General features: G+C 43.5%; 2 protein-coding genes across 8 annotated transcripts in view; one reads left to right on the forward strand and one right to left on the reverse strand.

The window, feature by feature from the left end:
- The window catches only part of Washc5 (WASH complex subunit 5), a 54,549-nt gene extending 44,901 nt beyond the window's left edge, over positions 1-9,648 (reverse strand). Inside the window, exons 1-5 of one of the 2 annotated variants that reach the window (XM_036208604.1) lie at positions 9,471-9,648; positions 2,704-3,013; positions 2,150-2,295; positions 1,373-1,457; positions 67-167 (exon numbers count right to left, since the gene is read on the reverse strand). In XM_036208604.1, the coding sequence (XP_036064497.1) occupies positions 67-167; positions 1,373-1,457; positions 2,150-2,295; positions 2,704-2,889 (518 nt within the window). In that variant the 5' untranslated portion in view covers positions 2,890-3,013; positions 9,471-9,648. Of the gene's footprint in view, positions 1-66; positions 168-1,372; positions 1,458-2,149; positions 2,296-2,703; positions 3,019-9,470 lie in introns of both variants that reach the window. The other variant, XM_036208603.1, reaches the window with a different exon arrangement.
- The window catches only part of Nsmce2 (NSE2 (MMS21) homolog, SMC5-SMC6 complex SUMO ligase), a 225,465-nt gene continuing 217,986 nt past the window's right edge, over positions 9,632-17,110 (forward strand). For 2 of the 6 annotated variants that reach the window (XM_036208605.1, XM_036208609.1), the window contains exons 1-2: positions 9,632-9,786; positions 14,545-14,715. In XM_036208605.1, coding sequence (XP_036064498.1) covers positions 14,559-14,715 — 157 coding nt within the window. In that variant the 5' untranslated portion in view covers positions 9,632-9,786; positions 14,545-14,558. Of the gene's footprint in view, positions 9,787-9,813; positions 10,097-14,544; positions 14,716-17,110 lie in introns of those variants that run through there. The other 4 variants (XR_004946787.1, XM_036208607.1, XM_036208608.1 and 1 more) reach the window with 3 other exon arrangements.

Raw genomic sequence — 17,110 nt, forward strand, 5'->3', positions numbered from 1 at the left:
TACAGAACACGCAGAGCACGTCATCAACAGCAGCGTTCTGGGGTGGGCAGGTTAGGCCAGGAATACCTGTATCGGTAGTAAGAAACCAGCATTCTCTCTCTGACTTCTCCTTCAATCTTCTGGTCGATGACAAGAAGCATAACTCCATACAAGTACAGGGCTTCACACTATGAAGAAAAAGCACAATGGCCAAATTCACAAAACTACCTGTCTGCAAGGAGTCAAGTCAGCAATGGTACAAAGATCACTCTGGTCATATTCCTCCTAAAAGATGTATTTATATTTCAAAGTACATGTATGGTTTTCTGTGAAGGGCTCTCAACTGCTGTGCAGAATGGGCTTTAAAAATTGATTCAAAATAACTGTAATACCTAGTAATTATTTTGCTTGTGATACCAAAATGAAATCTCAATTCTATAAATAAGGATGACCTTGAAATAATCTTTCTGTCTCTACCTCCCAAGTGCTGGGATTAGACATGACCACACACTGCCACACTAGCTCTAACAGAAACTTTTTTTTTTGTTTTGTTTTTCGAGACAGGGTTTCTCTGTGTAGCTTTGTGCCTTTTCCTGGAACTCACCTGGTAGCCCAGGCTGGCCTCAAACTCAGATATCCGCCTGGCTCTGCCTCCCAAGTGCTGGGATTACAGGCATGCGCCACCACCGCCCGGCCAGACACTTCTTAAATGTTCACTGTGCACTAAGTTCCAGCTCCATCTTAGACACAAAAAGAAGATGGACTTCTCCTCCTTCTTCTTTTTCTTCTTCTTTTTCTTCTTCCGGGACAAGGTTTTTCTGCATAGCCCTGGCTGTCCTGGACCTTGCTCTATAGACTAGGCTGGCCTTGAACTCAGGTCTGCCTCTGCCTCCTGAGTGCTAGGATTAAAGGTTTGCATCACTACTGCTTGGCTGAAGATACTCCTGTCCCCCAGAAACTGAGGACCGAATCTAGGGCCTTATGCTTGCCAGGCAAGTGCTCTACTGAGTGATTTACTGAGCTAAATCCCCAACCCTAAAAGAGGACTTCTTATATGAAGGAAGCTCATAACCCAACATGATCTTTTCTTCCATTAGTAATTTCATTCAACACTCACACATTCTAAACGCGAAAGATATTTATTAGGCTATCTTCTTTTCTTTGAAGAATGGTATTCTGAATATACTGATGCTGTTTTGTATTATTATTATTGAGACAGGGTCTCTCTATTATGTAGCTCTGGCTGTCCTTGAACTTGCTGTGTAGACTAGGCTAGCCTTATCTCAGAGATCCAATTGCATTTGACTCCCAAGTACTGGGATTAAAGTCATGTGCCACTGCACCCAGCTGTTACATATTCTTGAATATGTACTTTACAATTACTATTACTTACTAGAAGTTGTTTTCCATCCTCATTGAGAAGCACAGTTTCTAAGGTTTGTTGAATATAAACTCCTTCATTGAGATCATCGAGGTATCTAGAAGCAAAATGCAAGGGCAAGATATTAGTGTAAACAGGAGATGAAGCATCTTTGGGAGGAAAGACTTCTAAGACAAGGCAGGACACCAGGCACTCTGGCTTTAGTTCCTCTGTAGTCTTTGCTGTGCTTATGAACCTTAGTGTCCTATGAGCTATAACTCATGGTGGTTTGGAGCCACAGGTTAACACTTCTGCCTGTTCAAAAATCACGGCAATATTCCCTACTCTTGAATTACAAAACAGCAGGAGCTCAGAAGCAATGCCATAGGCCAATGAATTGGTAAACATATAAATGTACATATGTATGTATATCATTTGGTAAACTCTTAAGAACTACTAATAGGAGCTGGGCCTGGTAGAACAGGCTTGTCATCCCACCTACTCCAGAGGCAGAGGCAGGAGGATTGTAAATTCAACACCAGTCTGGGCAATACAGAGAAAGACTGTCTTAAAACAAAACAATAAATGTTACTTTGCAAATTAACTTTACAACTAAAGTGTTAGAACAGGATCACTGAAGGGCTGAAAACTCAATGACAATGTAAAAAGGTTTATTATGACCTGTCATAGGAAACTGCAGCGATGCATGGCATGGATGAGTTAACTCTGAGAAAGGCATGCATGTTCTGCTGGCTCCTTTCTTCTCTACTCTTCTATACCAGAGTAAGCTGTTATGAAATTCATCAATACCTGTTTAAGTCAACGATGTATTTATGGACACTTTGAAAGGCTAAATAAAATCTGGTCACGATTTCTATGTTGTTTTCTCGAAATTCTTCATCTAAATCTTGTAGCTCAGGTTTGGCTTCCAGTTTGCTTTCCCAGAACTCTGGACCCTAAGAAGGAAGACACACTTGTCAGCAAAGGCCTAGCTATTGGAAACAGTTCCAGTAGGCCTTAGAACAGTGCTGGAAGGTTCTTATACACCAAAACTAAACCAGAGCAACAGAGGGGAAGATGCTCACCCAAGCCTAGAATCAAAATGCCTTTAGGTGAATCTCAACCAAGATTAGCACACTTTTTCAGGGCAAAAGAAATGATGTGAGAGGTTGTTTTAACTGGTCTACACTGTGTTAGGACTTTCCACTCAGTACCCTTCCTTCCCTTATTTGCAAATTAGGAATTGATGTTAACTTTGGTTGAAAAGCTGTCCTTTTAACACTCCATAATTACTTAACCACTTCAAGCCTCATGGCTCCCAGAGAATGGCTCTTTTGTAAAAGGTCAGTCCACGGGAAAAGCACCTTAAAATAGCTGAAGTCAAATATGATGTCTCCGTATCTCTGCTGGTCAGCCCGGTCTTTCAGCCGGAATACAGCAGGGATAAACTCGGACAGGCGCAGCACCTCAGCAATGATGGCATTGCCGCAGGAGACGATCCTCAGGATCGCCTGGCCGCAGAGGTTATTCTCAGCCAGGAAGTCCAACATCTCGAGGGTGACCCGCTATTCCACACCAGGATGGTAGGAATGATGAACTGGCCTCAGAGCTGGGGTGTGCGGATCACGAAGTGAAGCCAGGACTGTACACCAAATGGCTGCTCCATTCAAGAACCTGTACTGAAAAAAGAGAAGTTAACAATTTTTAAAATACATGTACAACTCAGGAAAACTATGTCAATGAGCTTTGGAATGAGGAATATTGGGGCATTCATTCCCCAATATTCAGGGAGACAGGAATGTTGGTGCTCAGGTCACTGACTTCTTTTTTCCCTTTCATTTAGTTTGGGACTCCAGCCTGTGGAATGACTCCCCGTACTCAGGGAAAGTCTTCCCTTTCCAGTGAACCCCTCTGAAACTACCCCTAAAGGCAGATCCACGGATGTGTTTCCTGGGTGATTCCAAAGCCAGTAAAGTTAAAAATAAAGATTAGCCACCACAAGGACCTCTCTTTGCTAGAACCACATGGCTGGCGGCTTTTTCAGCCCTTTGCCCACTTCTCATGAAATAAGATGGATAGAGGGTACAGTTCATTTCTGATCAGAGTCAGGGCTACTGATGCTCACGTCTCATGAGAAAAGATAGAGGGTATAGCTCTTTTTGAACCAGAGTCAGGGCTACTGGGCATGTGTAACCTAGTATAACACACCTGCACAAACACACCCTACTATTTGATATTTTCACAAGTAACTGAAAAAACGCTACAAGTCAGAGACATACCCTGTATGTCATTTGGAGGCATTTATCCAATGGGCCTACGTGTAGACACATCTCCAAGATTCCTTTTAAATTTCAGGGGCTGAAGAGGTGACTCCACAGTGCTTGCTATTCTCACAGAGTTCCCAGCACCTACATGGAGGCTCATAACTACTGTAACTCCAGCTCCAGGGGATCCAATGCCCTCTTCCGGCTGCCATTGGCAGTGCCACCCCCAATATGCATATGTGTGCACACATATGCATAAATAAATAATAAAATAAAAACTTAGAGACCAGTTTCAATAAACTTGGGAAGATGATTTATCAATACTATACCAAATTGATCTAAAAAAACCCCCATAATTTAGCATGCAAGTATCCAGTGCTGTAAGCAAAACTAACTGCTCATTTCTCTTTTATTCCAGTACACTAAGAATGATTTGTGGTGATATATTGTGTACCCTAATAAACTTTGCCTGAAAATCAGAGGACAGAACAAGCCACTATAGTAAACACAGAGGACAGGCAGTGGTGGCACATACCTTTAATCCTAGTGTTCAGGAGGCAGAGGTCTGTCTGGATCTCTGTGAGTTCAAAGCCACCCTGGACTACATGAGATTGATTCAGTCTAGGAGAGAAAACAGAGCCAGGCAGTGGTGGCACACACCTTTAATCTCGGCACTTGAGATCTCATGCCTTTGCTTGGAAAGCACACACGCCTTTAACCCCAGCACTAAGAGGGAAGTGATATGGTGAGTGGAGAAAGGTATATAAGGTATAAGGAGACAGGAACTAAAGCTTTCCAGGCTGAGGAGTCCTAGAGGTAAGAGGTGGCTTGTTCCTTTGTCTCTCTGATCTTTCAGCATTCACCACACTATCTGGCTCTGGGTTTTTTATTAAAAGATCATTTAGCAATTTGTGTTACAATGACTTCTCACCCAGCATACTAACTATTGCAGTTGTGGTTAACTCTTCTGAAAGCCCTTGAAGGCAAAGGTCCATCTTCTTACTCAGCCACTCTGTTCTGAGTACCTCTTTGCTATGTTGGAGATGAAGATGTTTAAGCAACCCATCGTCCAGTGCAGTGACTCACAAGCCGAGCCTGGCTGAGTAACCTGGTTACCTAGAACCTTCGAGCTTCTGCTACATAGGGTGGAGGCAGTCCTAAGCATCTTTTTTATAAGAAGTCCTCAAGATGATTCTGATGTGAAGCTGGAAACATTAAAGAGTAGAGGATGACTGGTCTTGAGGAAAACTGCAGTATATATACAGGATGTTAACAGAGTTCATGGAAAGTGAATCAGTATGAAGACTGTAAAGTGGTCTCTGTCCCTTTGAGCAGCCTGCAGTAAGCTGTGCACAAAGTTCTGGAGAGAAGATGTACAAGAGATGAAGTGCTTCAGAGTGTGGTCAAGATAAATAGCGGGCACACCCGTTCACCTGTCAGTCAGGGCCCTTCACTGAGCACTGCTGGGACAGTGTTCTGATGTTAGGTGACACTTAGCAGGTAGACAGACATTCTAGGAATTTAGAGTCTGAGGAAGTCACCCAGAAGCTATAGGAAAGACTTATTTTAGAATGTAACATTAAAACCTTTTGGTCCAGGCTGGAGAGATGGCTCAGAGGTTAAGAGCACTGACTGCTCTTCCAGAGGTCCGGAGTTCAATTCCCAGCACACACATGGTGCCTCACAACCACCTGTAGTGAGATCTGGTACCCTCTTTTGTATACATAATGAATAAGTAAATCTTCAAAAAAAAAAAAACAAAACAAAACACCCAACAAAACCTTTTGGTCCAAGAAATATTTGATGCTGGGAGCTGCAATATCTTCCTTAAGACTATGAGCTAATTAGTTTGGGCAGGGCTGGGGTAGGGGCAATGGCAAGACCCTAAGAGATTGTGGTGTGAAAGGATAGAAAGAACTGAAATTCTTGTTGATATTACTGATCTGCAGATTCAATTATGAAACTATCTATAATGCTTGCACAGTGAATTGCTCTTATGGCTTACCCACAGTTAATTGGGTGCATTCATTCAGTAAGCATTTGCCCAGTGTTTGCTATTTGACAAGTACTGTTTTAGGATGAAGATACAGTAGAGAATAACCCTGAGCTCCAGTTATCATGATGTCTATATACCACCGAGATCAGGAGATATAAACTAACCAATACATACAGGCTGGATAAGTAGTGTAAAGAAATCCTGATTAAAAGATGGAATGCACGCTGAATTATATGGAATCTATCAATCTACCTATCTATCTATCTATCTATCTATCTATCTTATGATAAGATGGTATCTGAGCAAGAGCAAAAGGAGGAGAGGGAACAAGCTGTAAGGAAATGTGGGAAAGGTTACCAGCTTCTAGATGCTTCCCAATGACCTCTGCCCTGTTACTTACGCCCTAGATAGACTCCTTCCCTTGAGTTTGGGATGACTTTTGCAATCTCTCCCAGAACAGATATGACAGCAGTCACAGCTATCATTTCTGAGATTAGATTACAAAAAGACTGAATTCTGAATTCTGGTTTGGGTTCTCTCTCTAGTTTGCTAGTTCTGGGGAAGCATGTGGTCACTGTGTGTGTGAGAGTCCTGGGTAAAGGCCCTTGAGACAGAGCACTGAGCACTGCCATCAGTTCCACGCATGAGCTTGAAAGCGAAGTCTCCTCATATGCAGTTATGTCTTCAGATAAGTTGATAGGCCCTGCTCACACCTTAACTGTAACCATCTAAGGGCCCTTGAGCCATAAGCACTTAAGTAGGCCATATCTCCAGTTCTTGATAATAGACACTTGAGATTATATGTGTGTGCATAAATACATGTATATGCATATACATGAGTGTGTATGTATACATATACATACATGTGAGTGTGTGTCTTAAGATACTAGGCTGTGGAGAAGTTAGTTCCACATCAATAGATAATGATCAGATCCTGGAGAAAGGCATTCTATACACAGCTTATAAGTCAGTGCAGAGGTCCCAGACATGGGCCAGGTGTACTTGTGGTTTGAAGAAGAATAGCCCCTGTAAACGCATAGATTTGAAGGCTTGGTCCCCAGGTGGTGGAACTGTTTGGGAAGGATTGGGAGATGTGGCCTTTTTGGAGGAGGTGTGCCACTGGGGTGGGTTTCAAAGTATGGCAGCTTTATCTTTAGGATCTTGGCACAGGCCCTTGATTTTTCTGTATTGGAAGAGTCCCTTGTCAAAGGAACTTACTTTTAAGAATGGAATCATTGGCCCGATCCAGAGGACAAAAGATGGATCTATTTTTTAATCTTTTCACAAAGTTTAAACTTTGAGGTTTAAAAAGCCCACACTTTTCCCAGTTAGCTCTCTCTTCCTCTTCCTTGTGCCTGCGGATCAAGACGTAAGTTCTCAGCTACTGCTTCAGTGCCATGCCTGCCTGCCATCATGCTCCCGGCCACATGGTTATGGACTCAGCCTCTGAAGCGCAAAGCCCCAGTGAACTCGTTCTTCTGCGAGATGCCTTAGTCATAGTTTCTCTTCACAGCAATAGAAAAGACAGTGCTTAAGGAACAGCAGGGTAGCTAGGGAGTCTGGAGCACAGTGAACAAGGGGTAGACACAGAGGTGGACTGGATCAGGTCTTCAAGCAAAGGATGCTGAGAAGTCACAGCTGCCTGGAGCTCTTTTATCAGGGAACCCTCTAAAACACATTATGGTACACATTCATAACATGTCTTTTTAGTATTCTCAGTCATGCCTGCTTCTTAAACCACACACACTGCTGAGTAACAAGCTGAGCTTCACACAGTCCCATTTTCCTGCACTGATATGGTTTGGCATGGGAAATGAGAGAGGAAAAGGGATAAAATAATCCACAATGGGCTAAACGATGAGCTACTGAGGTCCTGTGAAGGCCAAACTCACTCAAAGTTAAACAGGATAAAATTCCACCCTCACAAAGCAAGAGCCAAGCTATGATTAGCAGGTGTAAATGCTGCCTAATTGTATAAACTGTGACAGCGCAGACAGTTGGATCCTGGAGGACACAGCTTAAAGCAAAGAATGATACTTGCCCTCTTTCTCATCTCCCCCAAGGGATAGAGAGACAGACCCAGCACCTCTGTGTGCACATCCAGGGAAGATCCTGCTTGAGATGATGATGTTAAATCAAGACCTTATGTGCCAATCTCTTGACCTTTAAGTCTATCATACTTTAAGGCCAGGTATGGTGGCACACTGCTTTAATACCAGCACTCCAAAGGCAGAGGCAGGCAGATTCCTACGAGTTTGAGGCTAGCCTGGTCTACATAATGGGTTCTAGGCTAGCTAGATATTCATAGGGGACCACATCTAAACAAAAACAAACAAACAAACAAACAAACATACAATTAAAACATACTGATAACTCTGAAAGGACATAAAATAAACATTTATCAATGGTTCAACAAGCGTCATGGGCCTTTATTAACTAAGGTGATTGCCTTATCTACACCCACATTAAAACAAGTGTTTTTATGGAATTTAATGTAAAAGAAAATACGTATTACAATTAATTCATCTTTAGTGAAATATCATTGCTTGTAATCTGTCCCACCTCATAATGAACACTGAGTTCTTTTTTTAAAAAAAAGTCTTATAATTATGAAGACTAATGTCAAGACAGCATCAAATGAAAGAATAAATCACTGTTACATTATCACATCTAGATGAATTAAGACATACTAGATATAACCAGGGGTAGTTATATTTTCCATGTAACTTATTTGGCTAGCATATTTTCTAAACAGCTCAGAGTAGTCTGGAGAAACTGGCCCAGAGTAACAGAATCAGATGACAATCATTATATATGCTTAATCACGTAACCATTTAAGACATAAGCAGTGATCTTTATGAGATGTTGTATCTCAGTTGAGCCTTTCTTGAGTGAGGTCACACAAACACTGTAGAAGAAATGACATGAAATCATTCTTTTGGAGACTGCCTTCACATAAAGGACGACGCAAACGGTGAACACCAGCACTCTCACTATAGATTGAACTGTATTGTTAATGGCATGGAATGGAGCCGCGGATCTTAATTCCCTTACTAATATTATTTTATGAGTTTCAAAGTATGACAGCTTTATCTTTAGGATCTTGGCACGGGCCCTTGATTTTTCTGTATTGGAAGAGTCCCTTGTCAAAGGAACTTACTTTTAAGAATGGAATCATTGGCACGATCCAGAGGACAAAAGATGGATCTATTTTTTAATCTTTTCACAAAATCTCAGTTCCATAAAGAAGAAAGCAACGATCTCATATTCATAATGGATGCTCTCTCAGAAAAGTTCTGGAATGAGCTGGATCACCCCAGCCTGATTCATGAATCCTTAAGAACACCCAAGGAGAGTATCCCTGGTTGTGGATGGAGGCAATAAAACTCCTTCACTACTCCTCATCTATATAGAAATCAGGAGACCAACTGTTTATTTCCCTATCAGAATCAGGACCCAGTGAACCCCGCCCCCATACAAAGGACTTTAGCACTATTGTCTTAGGTGAGTGAGGGGCATTAGGGTGACAGAACTTTCATTCAACCCTCTCGCTTGTGTAGAAGCCTTCACTTCTACTTCTCGGGAAAAACTACTCGGCTTTCTCGAGAGTCAATGAAGGATCAACCACATGACCAGGGCACCGCTCCGAGAAACTTGCACACTCAGCTAACGGGCCAAGCAGCTGAGCATCACCCCTAATGCTTCAACGACGCGTGCAAGAGCCATTTGAGGCGTAGGCGAATAGCAGGGATGCAGCCCTAACCCTGCAGGACCTTAGGTTTCCCCGCCCTGGCGGCTCCCGGGAACAGCACCGGACGCGGCCCACAGGGAGGGAAAGGGCCTGGAAACCGCCAGCGCGCCTGCGACTCACCTGTCAGCCGTCCGACGCCGGCCGCGCGGACTGGGCACCCGGGTCCCTCTCTCGGGCCCCAGGGATCCCCTAGAGTCTTGGTCTGCAGAGCTCCAGCGGGCTGGACCCTGGCTTCTACCCCGGCTGTCCCAGGTCGTCACGTGACCGAGGGGCGGTGGCCAGGGCCAGGCCTCACGTGATCGCTCGCGGGCGCCGACTGATGACGCAGGGCGCGCGCGGGGCGTTTCAGCCACTGGAGAAGCGGGCCGAGGAGCGGACTTGGGGTCTGGGCGTGCGAAGTCCGGGTAGAGACAGCTGAGCTCGGTGGGGCAGCCAGGTAAGACCGGAGAGGAGCCGTGATGGGGGAGGGTTGGAGGGCGTTGTCGCCTTCCCTCTGCGCTCCGGGGACTTGGGCCATGGCTGTGGGCCCGGCCCTCTTCACCCGCAGCAGCAGAGACGGAGGCAGGTTATCCCCGCTGCAGCCTCTCATCCTTCATCCCTGACGGCGTGTGGAGAAGACCACCACTGTGCGATTAAAAAAAACAAAAACAAAACCCTGGTCTGAACTGGCTTTAAAAGCAGAGGCGCGAAGAGGTAGTTCAGACACACTCCAGGCCACAAGTGCCATTTCGCTTCTGCAGGTGGAGGTAAGTAGTAGCCTTGATGTGAGTGAAGCGGGGGGTCACCTTGGTGGGCATGGGTATCCTGGTGGGGATCTGGAAACGGCAGTAGTTGTTATGATTACTTTGGTGTCTCAACGACTCCTTCTTGCTCACTTCGTTTTCGTGAGGCGTTGTACATCTAATGCCTGTTACAGTTTAAGGAGGTCCCAGCATGAGGCAGTGGCAGATGTAAGCAAATAGCTGTCTTGAGTTTTATAGTAGAAATAAATGTGTTTTAGGAACTATGATGGCATGTAGAAAGGAAGGAGCCATGGGCGAGGGAAGGCTTGAAGGGTTTGTATACATGCTGGCGTGTTGAAAAAGGAGACACAGCTCTGTTGAAGTTGCCACCTTGGGTTTAAAGGCGGTGAGGGGCCTCACTTCGTGTTTGTTTGCTCTGTGCCTACTAGAATGCTGTACAGAAACATGTAGAACAGTGTTTCCCTCTTTACATTAATAACTGACAGCAACTCTTCCAGGAATATAAGGGAAGCAAAATGGTGGGCTGAATCTCAGGACATGCATAACTTGGTTGTAGATTGTCTTGGAGGCTATAGGTGTGGGAACAAAGAGAGCAATGTTATTGGAAAGAGGTTCCCAGAAGAGGTTGATTTAAATCGGTGTGTTTCTTTTTATTTTAAAGATGTATTTATTTATTATGTATAAAGTGTTCTGCCTGCCTGTATCCCTGCAAGTCAGAACAGGACACCAGATCTCATTATAGATCGTTTTGAACCACCATGTGGGTGCTGGGAATTGAACTCAGGACCTCTGGAAGAGCAGCTAGTGCTCTTAATCTCTGAGCCATCTCTCCAGCCCCTAAATCAGTGGTTCTTAACCAATGTGGTGATGATATTTTGTTTTCAGATGGATTCTTTGTAGTGAGAGACTACTGTACATGCTAGAATTTTATTAGTATCCCTGGCCTCTGCTCCGTGGATACTAGTCTGTGTCCCCCACAACTAAAAATGTCTCCACACGAAGTTAAATGTTCCCTAGGAAGACACTCCCAAGCCCTAACTTAAACCAAAACCTGAGTAGTATTAGAATGTTCAGATGTCTATAATCCAAATAAAATATCTTAGTAGTTTAAAAGCATCAGAAACTACTGCCTTTCAGTTGTAAAGGCTGAGAATTCCAAGGCCAACTTACCATCAGATTTAGTGTCTGGTGAAGACATGTTTTCTGGTTTGCAAATGGCATGTCCTTGCTGTTTCCTTGTGTGTGGTAGAAAGGCAAGAGAGCTCTCTGGAGCATCCTTTTTAAGGGGACTAATTTCATTCTGGAGGGTGGATCTGGTCACCACCCCAAAGGTCTTATCATCCAATACCACCACTTTGGACATTAGGATTTCAACATATACACAGGATGAGGACCCAGACATTCAGACGGTAGCAGATAGATGAGCTTGGGGGAGGTGGAGAGGTGAAGACTGTGTGCATGCTGGGGGTGTGGGGAGGATTGGAAGTTGTGAATTGGAACTCTAGACAGCTCATGGGAAAGAGATAGGAAGCAATGAGAATCTGAAGGAGTGCAAAAGGAAATGTCCCCCAAGAAAGAAGGGATAAGGACTGCAGCAGTGGCCTTGAGCAGGACCAGTGAAGCGGGAGGGGTGGGAAGCCTGGCCGACACACAGGCAAGGCCAGGACGAGGATTGTGAGACAAATGAAGGCATGCATGCCTACAGGAGAGTTCCGCTGCCAGGAGGAACACAGAAGCATGGGGAGTAATCAGAGGGGGAGGTGGGCGGATGTTTTTCTTTAAGATTAAAGAGATACTGTGTGTCTGGTTTGCTGTGGAGAATGGTGTGGGAGAGGAGAAAGTGAGTGATGGAGGAAAACCAGGAGGAGTGCTGAGCGAAGGGCGAGAGCAGACCTAATGTAAAGTGGAGGTCTGACTGGGCATGGTTAGTTCATTCACCATGAGGAGAAAGCAGGATGCAGAAACTGAGGCTGGTAGGTGGGGAGGAAAGTACCTCCTCGGTGGTTCCCGTTTTCTCAGTGAAGTAGCAATCAATCTGGTCTTTGGTGCAAATGGGTGAGGAAATGTCAGCAGTTCACAGCATCAGGTGTCATGGAGTATTTCTAAGTCAGGTCTGTGGGTGGGTCATGCCCATAGGCTCTGCATTTGAGTGGCAGGGGGATTGCTAGGAGTTTGAGGCCAGTGGGCTACACAGTGAGACCCTGTCGGAAGACCAAAGGCAGGAAGAGGGCCCATTTTCTGTACAAGAAAGATTCAAGTAGCTGCCTAGAGAGTTGTATGTGCTTCACCACTGTTGGTGCGGTGTATGCCGACATGCCTTTTCCTCATTGTGAGGGCCAAGTCAGGCATCGCCTCTGTCCCTTCATTTTACAAGTAATCTATGTTGTCTCAATGGTGTATTTGCATGCCTGGTCCTGTGAACTAGAGAGGTCCGGGAGAGCAGAGACTGAGTATTTCTGGTGCTTAGAATACTGCCTGGCATACGCCAGTTTTTCACTGAATTGGAATAAACCAAGTAGTACCTGAAAATAAAAGTCTTGGAGTATTTACCTTAAAAACCACTATATTCCCATGCTCAGAGAAGTTGCCTGGTCTTTAGGACAGTACTTACCAAATGTTTGCTACCCCAGTTGTTTGAATCAGCAACTAGTGGTATTGTGAGTGCTTATGTTAAGTGATACCTCAGAGATAAAAGTCAGCACTTTAGCCCTCCCAGCTCTCCCCCTTTTCTAGCCTGTGTTTTTTAATGATCCTAAGAATTTACAGGGTAAGACCTTGAATTCCTATTTGTGGAATAAATGAACAAACCTAGTTGAAAGAAATAGTGGAGAAACTGCAGAAGCAGCTGAGGTGTGAAATAAAGCTGGTATCACGAGAGGAGGAAGTGCCAGAGATACCACACGGCTCCTGCTCTTGAAAGAAAGAACAAGAGAGTGAGTTGCCATGCAAATTTTGGACCAGATGCTAGATCACACCACGAGTGTGGCTTCCTTTCCAAAGAGGAGCTGAAGGACTTTCCAGTCAGCCTCTGGTCCCACGAGCCTGAGTTCACGTTGTATTTCTCTGATTCCTAGAAAACAGTTTCTTCTTTGGTGCTGTGCAACAGCCTGCTTATCATTTAAAGCCAGTGTGAACGCTGCACTTTCTAGTTGCTTTCAATGGCTTCAATCCCAGGAGGTTCCTGAATTAAGCAAAGATGCCTATGTAGGTAAGGAGTCCAAAGCCTAAAGAGTTGGTGTTTAAAGGAATAGATAAGGGAGTATTTAATATGAGGGTAATAACTACCATTATAATAGATAAACCACTGTAAGATAAGAAGTCTATGTAGAAATTCTGCTTTTACTGAATCTGAGAGATAATTACCGTAGCCAAATGTTTCTCCAATCTGCCTTTCCCAGCAGTCCAGACAAATATATCCTACCTGCAGTCCCACAGCTGCTTATAAAATAATCACTCCGAGGCTTTTATAAATTACAAACTGTGTTGCCTATGGCTTCAGCTTCTTGCTAGTTAGCTCTTTCATCTTAAATTAACTCATTCCTATTAGTCTATATGTTGCCATGTGGCTGTGGCATTACCGGTCTGCTGGCATCTTGTTACTCCTTGGGTGGCAGCTGGCATCTCTCTCAATTCCGCGCTTCTTCTCTCTGTATATCTGTTTGGATTTCCTGCCTGGCTCTAAGCTTTCTTGCCATTAGACCAAAACAGTTTTATTTAGTATCCAGTGGAAGCCACACATATTCACAGCATACAGAAAGACATCCCACGGCAAATTACAGGTGTAAATCTATTAGAATTTAAGGAACTATTTGAAACATTTTTTTAAGAGTTCAAAATGCAGATATATTAAGTAAGTTCAAAACTATAGATTTTTAAAAAAATCTCATCTTATTAAGCTTTTTTTTTTTTCTTTAAAGGAAAAGATGTCATGGACAGTCTTTTTAAAAATTTTTTAAAAATTTTTTGTAATTTTTATTTTATTTTATTTTTGGTTTTTTTGAGACAGGGTTTCTCTGTGTAGCTTTGCACCTTTCCTGGAACTCACTCGGTAGCCCAGGCTGGCCTTGAACTCACAGAGATCCGCCTGGCTCTACCTCCCGAGTGCTGGGATTAAAGGCGTGCGCCATCACTGCCTGGCAACATGGACAGTCTTTATCCTCTGTGTGTGTTAGGCTTCTAAGAACTGGGTTTTCTAAGTCCTTTGAAGCATCGAGAAAAAGGATATTCTTATTAAAAACTGAAGATCGTTACCTCCCCCATATTCTGTTGAGTGTGTGTGTTTGATGACCAGGTGATGGCACAGTGCCTGGGTGTCTTCTGGGTACTGCATGCAGGGAACAGTGCAGCTCGTGGATATTGAAGATAGCTGTCATTGAGTGTTACAAATGTGCTCTTCTCCTGTGCAGTTATTATTCTGACTTAGAACTCTTACTGTTGTGTTGAAATTTTAGGTAACAAGTTCAAGATGCCAGGGCGTTCCAGTTCCAGTTCAGGTTCCACTCGCTACATATCCTTCAGTGGTGTGGAGTCCGCTCTCTCCTCCTTAAAAAACTTCCAGGCGTGCATCAGCTCTGGAATGGACACAGTTTCTAGTGTTGCCTTGGACCTCGTGGAGACTCAGAGTGAGTAATACTTGACTCTGTGTGTGCGTGTACCTGCTTTGAGGTGAAGTGTGGTTGCTTCTCTGGGATGCACTTTGAATGTTCTTGAGATGGGCGTCTGGACACATTTTCTCATCTTATTCTGTAACATGTCATAGCCATGTAGTGCAGTTGTCCTCCACTCAGAAACGCCCTAGAAACTGGTGAACAGCGGTAGTAAGGCTTTTGGCTGAGAGCGTGCGATATATGTGATATATATGTCTAAAGCATGTGATATATGTGAACCAGAAGGTAATGTAAATGTGCCGTGACAACATCGTTTTCCATTAGTTTAACTGTATGTTGTTCATGATTGTGCTGCACACAGACTCACCAGATGCTGGGATACCAGCAAAGGAAGGCCTCAACCAAAGTAAGAATTCTGCTTTGGTCCATTCCTACTTTTCAAGTAGAAGATTTAGAACAATGTTCTTTGCCTTTTTTTTTTTTTTTTTTTTTTTTTTGGCTTTTGTTTTTGGAGACAGAATTTCTCTATATAGCTTTGGATCCTGTCCTGGAACTCACTCTGTAGCCCAGGCTGGCCTCGAACTCACAGAGATCTGCCTGCCTCTGCCTCCTGAGTGCTGGGATTAAAGGTGTGTGCCACCACCGCCTGGCATTCTTTGCTTTTTTGTGCTAGGGAGTTACTATTACTTTTTGACATATTGAGAGCCAAAGAGGAGTGGTATAGTATCTCCTGTCCCCCCTGTTTTCTTAAAATGGTACTATTTTTGACCAATTTGTGATGTGTTTTGACATATTTTTTTCTTTGCTTACCCTGATTGAGTTTTAAGGATCTAAGGACTTAAAGTTTGTATCAAGTTGGAAGAATTTCTGTTCTTATTTCTTCACGTATTTCCCTCTCTCCTTTCCTGTTATGAGTCCAATTCCACGTAGATGAGATTGCTTGATATTAGCTCATAAATCATGAAGGGCTTGGCTCTTTGTTTTGTTTTTCCCCTCTGACTTGAATTTATGTAATTTCTGTGCTGTGTTTTTAGTTCATTTGTCCTATTTTCTGTAGTCTGCTGTCGATTCTCTCCAGTGAATCTGTAGTTTCTGATTACTGTGCTGTTTCATCAGCACCACAGGATTAAAGGAACCTTTTGGGTCCACTTTTCCGTTTCTCTTTTTGTCATGTTCACGTTTTCCTCGTCATTCTTTAAGATTTATTATATATTTATTTATGTGATATTATATATACACAAGTATGTGATATTACATAATATCACATATATAATAGATGTTACCAGTCTTGCATCACTGGCTGAAATATCTTGCTGGCCCCTTCTTCATTCTTAGTCTATGAAGCATTTTTCTAGTAGCTGTTTAAAAATCACTGTCTGTCATTGCTTTCCTTTTTCTCAGTGTCATTCCAGCTAATTTCCTTATGTATATTATGTTGCCAGTTTATGTTTTGTTGTCTTCTGTCTTAGTTGGCTCTCTTAGCTGTCGACTTGAAATAAACTTGGAAGAGATCGCCTCAACCGAAGAATTGTCTGGATCAGACTGGCCTGAGTCAGTGTCTGTGAGGCATTTTCTTAATTGCTGACAGATGTAGAAGGACCCAGCCCACTGTGGTGGTGCCATCCATAGGCAGGTGAGCCTGGACTGTATCAGAAAAGTAGCAGAGCAAGCCAGCAAGCAGTGTTCCTGCCTGGTTTCTGCTTCAGACTTCTGCATCAGCTTCCCTTGATAGATGGACGGCAACCTGTAAGCTGAAATAAACCCCTTCCCTCTCTCAGTTTCTTTTGATTGTGGTGTTTATCACAGCAACAGAAAACACACACACATACACCTTTAAAGAGAGTTGAAGCTTGTTTTGGTGGGAAGCCAAATAATTCATGGATTAGGTGGCTCTATTTTTAGTATTGATAAGCTTTGTTAGGGTCGGTGTAGGGTAGCTGTGATGGTTCTTCTTGGTTGTCAACTTGACTACATTTGGAATTAACTAAAACCCAAGTGGCTGGGTACACCTGTGAGGGATTCTTTTCTTAATTAAATCCTTTGAAGTGTGAAGATCCACTTTTACTGTGGATCTTTTGAGATGGGAAAATATACCTTAATCCAGATCTTTTGTCGAGGGAAGATCCACTTTTCATCTAGGACCCACATTCTGCTGACAGCCCATATAAAGGACATAGAAGAAGGAAACTTTCACTCTTTGCCTGCTTGCTCTTGCTTTCATTGGAAAATCCATTCCTTCACTGGCACCAGAGCCTGCTCCTCTGGGATTTCCATTTATACTGATGATCAAACTGAGACATCCAGCCTCGTGGATTGAAAAACTACTCAATTCTTGGACCTTCTGTTGGTAGATTGCTACTGTTGAATTAGCTGGACCACAGCTTGTGAATCATTCTAATAAAACCCCCTT

The sequence above is a fragment of the Onychomys torridus genome, chromosome 16, assembly GCF_903995425.1.
Source record: "Onychomys torridus chromosome 16, mOncTor1.1, whole genome shotgun sequence".
NCBI classification, from domain to species: Eukaryota; Metazoa; Chordata; class Mammalia; order Rodentia; family Cricetidae; genus Onychomys; species Onychomys torridus.